Source organism: Trichoplusia ni, unplaced genomic scaffold (genome assembly GCF_003590095.1).
Source record: "Trichoplusia ni isolate ovarian cell line Hi5 unplaced genomic scaffold, tn1 tig00000785, whole genome shotgun sequence".
Taxonomy (NCBI): domain Eukaryota; kingdom Metazoa; phylum Arthropoda; class Insecta; order Lepidoptera; family Noctuidae; genus Trichoplusia; species Trichoplusia ni.
Window position 1 is genome coordinate 17,513 of NW_020800064.1, and position 11,085 is coordinate 28,597.

The window sequence follows — 11,085 nt, forward strand, 5'->3', positions numbered from 1 at the left end:
CAAGACCAAGACCCAAAATGAATATTAACATAGAAGATAATGATTCAGTGTATCACGGTGGAAAGAACGCGTTTATGATCGAGTTATGTGCTTTCCGTGAAGACATGGATGACAGGTATTTCTCTGGTGATCAGGTTCTTATGTTGAATTGCCATTCTTTGCCCCTTGAAAGTTTTAAAGAACGTACGACGTGTAGGTGTAGAATGGCAACTAATAGAAACTCTTGGTTCGAGAAGATTTTAGTTGGGAGTTGTTCCAGCAGCTATCGCTCTGGAAGTGACTACATTCCATAGTATACTTGTAATCAAGTCCATTTCTCTTTAAAGCAATATTAAAACCGTCAGCTACAATATAAAAATATAGTACTAAAAATTTTACGATTCCTTTCAACTTTTTTGATTGATTCGACCATCTTGGATATCTTTATCACTGAAGTTTGTTACTTGGAGGGTAGTTAAATGCTCCAATTCGAGCTGAACATTACTGAAAATATTTGAGTAACGGCTACTTAACTGAGAGCTATAAAACGTTTTGTATTCGGAGACGAGTTCTGGAGTCGTCATGGAAACCAGTAAATCGATGTTCTTTGGTACTTTTTAAATTCGTCTTGATCATGTAATTGTAATGTAATTTAATACTGGCCGCTTTTGAAATAATCACGTATTAAACTTCTTCAATCAAGTAAAAAAATATAAAAAAATCATTTATTCAAATATGCGACTTACATTAACAGAAACATACTGATATTTATAAATACTTAATAAAAGACCCACGACTAGTCACTGCCCCTTCTCATACAAGCAAAACTTGCCCTACATTTTGATGATGATCGACATAAAACTGTTAGACATCAATAAACAAAAATATATTGAAACTTCCTCCACTACTTACCTACATTTATATGCTCCATCAAGCTCACATAAGCTTACAAAACGAAACGTATAATATAGATCTATTTGCGTATCAGGTAAAAATAGCGCCTAATAAGAATTTGATGACGGAACATTGTGGCAACCCTACAGAGTACCCCGCAGACTAAGTTGACGAGTGGCAGCCCTACTGAAGCACTGCTACGAATTCTGGAACCATCTCGATCTTGAACGAATGAGAGTTAGATGTTCAAGATTTGTTTTTGATTTGACGGTTCGAAAGACGTTTTACGTGAATGTGTTATGTAGATAGATGTAAATGTGTGTATGTAGGTAAGAGAATGTCCATTATTTGAATATGTATTATGTATGGGTAATGAATACAAGTAATATATGCTTCATTTGTTTAGGTTAATAAAGCATTCGATAGTGACTTTATATACAAATACATTTCAAATAAATAAACGACTTTTAACGATTTGATATATTTTACTAGTGTAATTGATTCGATAACGTTTTTATACGTTCAACATTGCTTTTATTCATTACAATTATTCTGAATTTTAAAAATACATACCTGATTGCCTCTTTTACGTACACATAGATTACATATTTTTCAGGAGTAACCTCATATTATGAGGTTATTACGTATAACGTTTCAATTGATTTATTTATTTTATAGGTATGAGACACCAGTAGTAATTGCTGCTTATTTCTGATGGTAACTAAAGTAAGAAAAAAAACGATAAGTTATTTTGATTTTAATCATAATATATGAATAAGAAGCGTTACTCTAAAATTAAATAAGAAAATTGATCCTAAATCCTTGTGTCGCGGTGGATTTTACAAACACTCAAGTCACATGCACAAAAGCACCCCGACTCAAAACAAGCTTTCATTTACACTAAAAACTCTCGTCCTATTGTACATGGGGAAAGAATTTGGCATGGCAGTATCATATTATACAGTGATCCATATTGAACCTTACTCAAAAATATAAGCAGAAACAACCCTTGAAGTATATTGATGATCAGTTACCCTCTATCTATAGATACAAGGTATAAGGAAGCATTTATCTATATTAGTTATCGTTCAGGATCTGAGTTTCGAAGGTTATCGGTTTGAGACAGTTTTGGGACGCGGAAATGATTATGCGATTTGAAGAGATTTGGGGATAGTTGGTCGCTTTTACGATATGGTAATTGAGAAGTGTTCTATTAATTGGTTGTCGTTGATATTATGAACAAAGTTTGTTTTTAATAGAGATGTTTGCACCTACTTAAAGTTGGGGTGGTGAATTTAGACGTTCATTTTGGGAAATCGATAGTAAATTGAAATATCATAAAAGGGAAAGTAGCTCTACCTCCGCGCTCTCTTTTTTGTATGTGTGTAACGGGTGGTTTTGTGTTATGACTAAATCGTTGATCGAAACTTAAGCTTTGTGAGTATTACAAATATACAATAGACCACAATTTTTTTTCCAAATTTGTTTTCTTCAGCAGGTTCATGAAATCGTCTCGCACTTGACCAGTCACCTTTTTAAAGATGAATAGCAAAAATAAGTTCACAAACCACTATCGCAAATAATAAATCATCTTAAAATCGATCCCTTAGCATGATAAATTAGCAATCTGTTAACAGATGCTTAATTGCTCCTGATCGATCTAATTGGTCTCGGCGATATCCTATCACTCTCGCGGCGGTTGCTCGCTTGGGACCGATTTATTTTCAGTATGTTCCCAACACTCGGAATTTACATACATATTGAGTTTTACTGTAGACTTTAATGTGGTGGTAGATTGTAGTGATTATGAAACAAGAGACTGTTGGAAATATTGCTCTAGAGAGTGACTGTAGTGTCAAATAAATACTGATAGTTTTTTTTTTTTATATACCTAAAGGTTGATATGTTCATAATACAACGAAACGATTTACGATTCGAAACGAAATATAACTTTTATTTCGAATTTTCATTTTTATTCTTTATTTCTCCAACATCTACATTTCATCATTAAATTTAAAATGTTCAACATTTATTATATCATATCTAATTCCTAAACTGATTAAAAAATGAAAATGTTCTTTTCACTTACACCATCAAACGTACACAATAATAAAAACATATCTCATACAACAACAAACTCTACAGCAACTCAACCGAACACCATTAAATTGACAACAAGAGCAGGAAAATCCCCGTGATCCAAACGTCGGCGGGTAAAATCCGCATTCGCTAAACCGGGAGCTATTGATTGGTGGCGGGGCGGGGTGACCGAATCAAACTCCCGCGGCTAATGAGCACCCACACATACGCGAGCTCGTAGTACCTACACACACGTACACACGCAGATGGCATTCCCACCCACACATGTACACACGTAGTTTGTATTCTTACTCTCACATGTAAAGTGTAGTTTGTATATACGGGTGCAAGACGCAGACGTGGACGCTTTTTTTGCTTCGTTAGTTTTCGAGTTTTGGTGTAGCTTTGAATTACTGGTAGGTCGTTTTTTGGGTTCAAATCACACACAAGAAACAAAACGAATCCTGGAAAAAATTGATTTGTTCTCTAGTTCTTACTACGATTTTTATGAGAAAAATGTGAGTTGAGATTTTTTGTTAAGTTTTGGACTACTGAGAAATCCTGGCCAGAGGTTCATATAACAAATTTCTCGTACCTAGGTATATAAAAAAGAAACTCCCAAAAATAACATATTCCCTGAAAACAAAAGTCTCAAAACTCAACATTCTAAAAATCAAAAGTTAGTATGAGATAGTTCGGTACCTACTAAAATAGAAGAATTTCTTTTTTATATATTTAATATAAATGCGGACAACATCACATATAATATGATGTGTCTATAGTATGTGATGTGTATAAAGTTTGAATAAAATTGGTCGCTTTATAATTTTAAGTACCTGTATTCGATGGATTTATTTTAAATCCCATTGCTCTGTGTTAGCACTTTTTCTTAACACAACATATTATAATGGAGGTTTTATTAATTTACCTAAGGACATCTTCTAAAAGATCCTAGTCAATCCTATTATCTATTCAAATAAACTCTTTTGTAATCAAACATAAGTACAAAAACAATCCCATTTTAAATCTTGTCTTACCAAACGCTACTAACATTACTTTAAAAACCAAAAATCCACCGCAAAAACGAAAATTTAAATACAGAATGTATTCCAAACCAGCTGACGCAGCTCAGAGCAAATTTACAGCTCTTTGCGAACTAAACGCAGTTGACAAGTATTGGATTCAGGGACTTGTCATTCAAAGCCGCTTATCGAAGCCGCGAGGAGCGGAGCGTCACTCATGTAAGCCGAAATAAACGATCCCTTTCTTCCCTTCCCTTTTCCGGCGAATAAGGTGACAGTTATCTCACACCGCTCACAACCAATAGTCACGGGGTTTTGCCACAGTGTAAGTAAATTGGAAGTTTATTGATGAATGTTTTCGTTGCTTGTTTTTGTGTTTGGATTTAGTATACTGCAACTGTTGTGATAGTTATAGGATGTGTCCGATAGCTTGAAAAAATATTGAAGATATTTTTCCAGGTATAAGCTCAATATTTTAGGTTACAAGAATGTTGAGTTTTGAGACTTTTGTTTTCAGGGAATATGTTATTTTTGGGAGTTTCTTTTTTATATACCTAGGTACGAGAAATTTGTTATATGAACCTCTGGCCAGGATTTCTCAGTAGTCCAAAACTTAACAAAAAATCTCAACTCACATTTTTCTCATAAAAATCGTAGTAAGAACTAGAGAACAAATCAATTTTTTCCAGGATTCGTTTTGTTTCTTGTGTGTGATTTGAACCCAAAAAACGACCTACCAGTAATTCAAAGCTACACCAAAACTCGAAAACTAACGAAGCAAAAAAAGCGTCCACGTCTGCGTCTTGCACCCGTATATACAAACTACACTTTACATGTGAGAGTAAGAATACAAACTACGTGTGTACATGTGTGGGTGGGAATGCCATCTGCGTGTGTACGTGTGTGTAGGTACTACGAGCTCGCGTATGTGTGGGTGCTCATTAGCCGCGGGAGTTTGATTCGGTCACCCCGCCCCGCCACCAATCAATAGCTCCCGGTTTAGCGAATGCGGATTTTACCCGCCGACGTTTGGATCACGGGGATTTTCCTGCTCTTGTTGTCAATTTAATGGTGTTCGGTTGAGTTGCTGTAGAGTTTGTTGTTGTATGAGATATGTTTTTATTATTGTGTACGTTTGATGGTGTAAGTGAAAAGAACATTTTCATTTTTTAATCAGTTTAGGAATTAGATATGATATAATAAATGTTGAACATTTTAAATTTAATGATGAAATGTAGATGTTGGAGAAATAAAGAATAAAAATGAAAATTCGAAATAAAAGTTATATTTCGTTTCGAATCGTAAATCGTTTCGTTGTATTATGAACATATCAACCTTTAGGTATATAAAAAAAAAAACTATCAGTATTTATTTGACACTACAGTCACTCTCTAGAGCAATATTTCCAACAGTCTCTTGTTTCATAATCACTACAATCTACCACCACATTAAAGTCTACAGTAAAACTCAATATGTATGTAAATTCCGAGTGTTGGGAACATACTGAAAATAAATCGGTCCCAAGCGAGCAACCGCCGCGAGAGTGATAGGATATCGCCGAGACCAATTAGATCGATCAGGAGCAATTAAGCATCTGTTAACAGATTGCTAATTTATCATGCTAAGGGATCGATTTTAAGATGATTTATTATTTGCGATAGTGGTTTGTGAACTTATTTTTGCTATTCATCTTTAAAAAGGTGACTGGTCAAGTGCGAGACGATTTCATGAACCTGCTGAAGAAAACAAATTTGGAAAAAAAATTGTGGTCTATTGTATATTTGTAATACTCACAAAGCTTAAGTTTCGATCAACGATTTAGTCATAACACAAAACCACCCGTTACACACATACAAAAAAGAGAGCGCGGAGGTAGAGCTACTTTCCCTTTTATGATATTTCAATTTACTATCGATTTCCCAAAATGAACGTCTAAATTCACCACCCCAACTTTAAGTAGGTGCAAACATCTCTATTAAAAACAAACTTTGTTCATAATATCAACGACAACCAATTAATAGAACACTTCTCAATTACCATATCGTAAAAGCGACCAACTATCCCCAAATCTCTTCAAATCGCATAATCATTTCCGCGTCCCAAAACTGTCTCAAACCGATAACCTTCGAAACTCAGATCCTGAACGATAACTAATATAGATAAATGCTTCCTTATACCTTGTATCTATAGATAGAGGGTAACTGATCATCAATATACTTCAAGGGTTGTTTCTGCTTATATTTTTGAGTAAGGTTCAATATGGATCACTGTATAATATGATACTGCCATGCCAAATTCTTTCCCCATGTACAATAGGACGAGAGTTTTTAGTGTAAATGAAAGCTTGTTTTGAGTCGGGGTGCTTTTGTGCATGTGACTTGAGTGTTTGTAAAATCCACCGCGACACAAGGATTTAGGATCAATTTTCTTATTTAATTTTAGAGTAACGCTTCTTATTCATATATTATGATTAAAATCAAAATAACTTATCGTTTTTTTTCTTACTTTAGTTACCATCAGAAATAAGCAGCAATTACTACTGGTGTCTCATACCTATAAAATAAATAAATCAATTGAAACGTTATACGTAATAACCTCATAATATGAGGTTACTCCTGAAAAATATGTAATCTATGTGTACGTAAAAGAGGCAATCAGGTATGTATTTTTAAAATTCAGAATAATTGTAATGAATAAAAGATCAAAAAAAATCAAATTTTTGGTCCGGTTGCTGCCCATTGTAATATGACATTCAAAGTGTCAATTTACTAGCATTATTTAAATAAATGAATTTTGATCTAGTTTAACAATAGATTTTCCCTTTACCAGGTGTTCGTAGCCAACGTCCGTACTAAGATAAAGCTGATGTGGGACAACGTGATGTACTCGTGCCGCGAACGCGAGGAGTTCGTCCATTACTTCCAGGACATATTCACTGAGGACACCCTGACCCTGCACGAGCTGTATCTGGACAAGATCACCAAGTTCTACAATGAACACAAGTCAGTATTCTAAGTTTTTGTTCAATCAGTCAATTGATATAATATTTTTTCCATAAAGGTGAATGTGTATATTGTAAAAACTAATGAAACTAACCGATTCTTTCTGCCAAGGGGCGTATTGAAGCCTACAGGTTCGATTCCAGGCTGTTAAGTGACCTTTATGATTTGTACAGTTTTTAATCGTTTCAAGATTATCGATCGAGGGGCAAACAACGTGCAATGGAAGACTAAACATTTCTTCGTTCCTCCCCCTTATTCCAATAGCCCGTAACTACAGACTTGTAAAAAAATCCAAACGTATGTATAGGCACATCTTCGATCTGGTGATGACACGCAAGAACCTGTGGCTGAAGATGACCGAGCTAGAGGCGCGCGCTACGGAGCCGGGCCGTTACCACAACCGCGGCGGGCAGCTGCTGCGAGAGGAGAAGGAGAGGAAGGCCATCGCCAGTAATGTGAGTACCTTCTTATATGTTCCTGCAATTTCCGTGTACTGTCCAACAGTCATTTTCTGTGTCTTTTGTCCGTTTTCATCTAAAGATGTAAACCGAGAAAATAAATACTTTACAGCAAAAATCTGGTGTCGTAATATTGTAATCATCAAACAATTCGGTTGTGATAACATAGAAAGATAGTTTTTTATTACTTCGCAGTTGCTATGCCAGACAGTCTATAATTAATTAACTTAATAATTGACCATCTGTGTAAAATTATGTATTAGTATCAATTAAGAATTAAATTGAATTCATTTGCAAATTTGCATCACATTTCGTTTTTTTTCGCAATATAAAACAGCCTTAACATTCAAGCGTCATATTCTCTATTTTATTGAAAACAAATTTGCATTTGTTTAACCAACTTACTAAGCATGGCTTCTCTTTATAGTTACCGAAAATTGAAGCACAAATAAGAGAACTAGTGACCGAGTACGAAACTAAGACTGGAAACACATTTACTGTCGATGGAAAGCCTCTATTGCAGCTGATGGAAGATGAATGGGAGACCAGGAAAGCTGTAAGTATTATTAATTTGCTTTTCCTTTATGTTTTATAGAAGGGATGGTCGAACAAGACAGGTATTATAAGACACTCTCCTACTATTAGTGTCCAGAGCGACGGTTCCGAAATAATGTCAGAGATGTGACATCATTATATTAGCGTATAGCCGTCCACCATTAAATGTAGGGCTTCCCCAAAGAGCGCCTAACACCTTGGTTGTTTTAGCAATACCACCCAGGCAGATTCATGACTCATGATTTATAACTGTCTCATTTGCTATTTACAAATTTAAAAAGGTTAAGTTTTCGACTTGCTGACATCAGTGTAGTGTGTAGAATATACACCATTTTACCATCTTCCGATCTCCAACAAGATCTCTAAGAACGGTAGTTACAAATCCTTAAAAGATTAAATTCTATTTCAGTGGATACAACTTAACACCACTACGTCAACTTCAGTGAAAAAATACTAAAAGAATAGTCATGCTAACGTCCGTGAGCCACGCCACTCCGAAATCTAACGACCATCGAAATTATAGTCCCTTTGAAACAGAACCGTCAAATGTCAACTTAAATTCTTTATTTATATAATTGGAACCTTTTTTGATACTTTTTTTGCCAATATAAACAATGTTCATGGAGACAGTTTGTTTTATTCATAATATTGTTTGTATTGAACAGGCTTTCGATAGCCAGTCTTATCTCTGAAGTTACTTAACTGAATTTAAAAACTTATAACGACTATACTGATTTATTGAAAGGTAACACTCTTACTAAAAACAAGTTAGGTTAAAAAACAACTTCATTACGTAGGGCTATTTAATATGACTTTTAGTGAACTTGATATACATAGCTTGTTTCTCCCTGTTTGTTTAGGAGCGCCACAACAAGTTGTCTGCCCGCAAGCAGGCGCTGACGCCGACCACGCCGCTGTTCCGCTCGCTCGCTACGTCGCCGCTCGGCAAACGCAATAGGACTGCTGCCGGCTTAGCTGCCACTGCTGAAAAGAACAGGTAAGCATTTATTGATTTCAATGTAGTAAGTAAGGTAGCAATGAGTATTGTACGTAGCAACAGATCACAGGAATTACTGTATTGTATATTTGACAGTGGGTAAGTGTTGAATAAAAAAAGTAATTAATTTCACCCGCCGGTTTTCGCGACGGTTACGCAAACATATATGTAAGTCACACGCACAAGGCACCCAAATTCCGAACATGCATTTGTGAGTCACGCAAGTGCTTGTCCTATGCGAGGATCGAACACATGACAGTGACACCTCGCGCGCAATTTGTTTGGTGTGGTGACCTATATGACCTTTATGGTGTACTATTCGTGCAGTCAAAACGCCGCTTGGAGTTAAACAAAATACTTTTTACTTTTTAATTCGTGAAAAAGTGATGAACAAAGCAAAATACATCGTTTTGTATGTTTTTGTTGTATTCGGTTTTAGCTTTTAGATCATTGTTTTTTAGGCTTCCCTTAATCTTAGTATTTAGCATTGTAGCATTGACTGTAAGCAGGTCTTTCTATTTATAGGCCGCCATCTAAACGCCAGCTGATCACGGGTAGTGCGACGAAGGCGGTGACTACGTTCACTAACAACCTGTCCGCACTAAAGAGGTCTGCTATCACCACTGTTAAGAGGTAAGTGTACTCATTAGGCTCTAATCATACAATGGTTTATTTTTTTGTCGGTTAAAGGTGACCCGCGCTCGACTATTCAGTACTGAACAGAAATAATAACTAATTTAATTTCTGCTTCTCATGTATGAAGGAATAAGTAATGTTGTGGATTTTGTCGGCCTATAATAATAGTCAAGCTCTTTTGGCTGTCGTGAAGTAGTCTACTTCAAATGATGAAACAAACAGTTCGCGTATAACTTCACCAAAACTGAAGTCAACGAGATTTAGATATAATAGAGCTTAGTGTAATAGTCGTGTTTTGTTATTTGATGTGTAGTAATTGTTCAAGTTAGTGGTTTCATGTATAGTACATATTCATAGCACCTACATTTTAATGTTTTAAAAATGCGGAAAATATTTCTTTCGACATGAATATTTCGTTCTAAAATTTTTGATTACAGTACTTATTTAATTCTTAGACGAGTACAACATTCAGTATGTAATAAGAAATACCTACATAGCGTAAAAAATTATATTGGCACTTGCTTTTTGTTCACTACAAAAACCAAACAATTAGTTACCACAGCGCTTACGCACACGTACTTGTTATTTAGATAATATTTTTCATTCCTTTACTATTTCAGTGCGCGCTTGTGAATTTATTGATGTGAAAACGTCCATTACGTCATAAGTGTTGAGGCAAGTTTAGTTTGATTGATGATAAGTAGCGATCGAACAAAAATAATGCGACTTTGACGTCGCTTGCGTAAGTAGAGGGCAGAGGCGGATCTTGAATTTGTGGGGCCCTGGGCTAATACTGCTTAGGGGCCCTACCTAATTACTCAACTAATTGCCATTTTGACAAGAAACTGTTTTCTGTAGTGATGTAGGTATATGTAATGTAATATATGTTAAGTACAAGAAGAAAATAGGAAAACAAAAATTTTATTTATTTATTAAAACATTATTTATTGCAAAATAAATTGACGGGTTATAAATGGTTATGTTAAATAAATTATAAAGCAACCTTTCTGCATTTTTGTGCTGCAAATTCTTTTATTTGGTCATCGCACTGTAGGTCCTTTGTTAAATCGCAATTTATCGAAAGAACTGATAAATGATTTAGTCGATAGTTCGACATTGTTGTCCTGTATTTGTTTTCTATATACGACATCCTGGAGAAAGAACGCTCCGCTTCACAGCTAGTGATCGGCATCGTTAAAAAAAATCTTTAAGATAGTATAGCAGTTTGGGAAAACATCAACAAGTTTCTTTTCATAAATTAGCCAAAAAATTTCACTGCAAGAGGTGTAAGACTCTGTCTTAGATTGCAGTAAGTAAGATTTCAACTGAATGCACTCATTCACTAAATGTTCGTCTACGTCATTTGGATAATAATCAATAATATTACGTACACTTTCCATATCTATGTGTTCCTGATTTTTGTCTTGCAAATCCATTAAAAATTTAAATTTTTTGCTATAGGT

General features: G+C 35.2%; 1 protein-coding gene across 1 annotated transcript; it reads left to right on the forward strand.

The window, feature by feature from the left end:
* The first annotated feature begins 17 nt into the window (after positions 1 to 17).
* On the forward strand, positions 18 to 10,270 carry LOC113507170 (protein regulator of cytokinesis 1-like). Its single transcript, XM_026890025.1, has 7 exons — positions 18 to 134; positions 6,777 to 6,976; positions 7,284 to 7,431; positions 7,862 to 7,990; positions 8,850 to 8,986; positions 9,512 to 9,619; positions 10,243 to 10,270. Exons 1-7 carry the CDS (start codon positions 18 to 20, stop codon positions 10,253 to 10,255), a joined length of 852 nt encoding a protein of 283 aa, XP_026745826.1. The 3' UTR covers positions 10,256 to 10,270.
* The last annotated feature ends 815 nt before the right edge of the window (positions 10,271 to 11,085 follow it).

Coding starts and splice junctions, on each gene's coding strand:
- LOC113507170 (XM_026890025.1), top strand. CDS start 18: ATGAATATTAACATAGAAGATAATGATTCAGTGTATCACGGTGGAAAG. Junction 7,432..7,861: donor GGAAGGCCATCGCCAGTAAT/GTGAGTACCTTC, acceptor TTCTCTTTATAG/TTACCGAAAATTGAAGCACA. Junction 8,987..9,511: donor GCCACTGCTGAAAAGAACAG/GTAAGCATTTAT, acceptor TTCTATTTATAG/GCCGCCATCTAAACGCCAGC.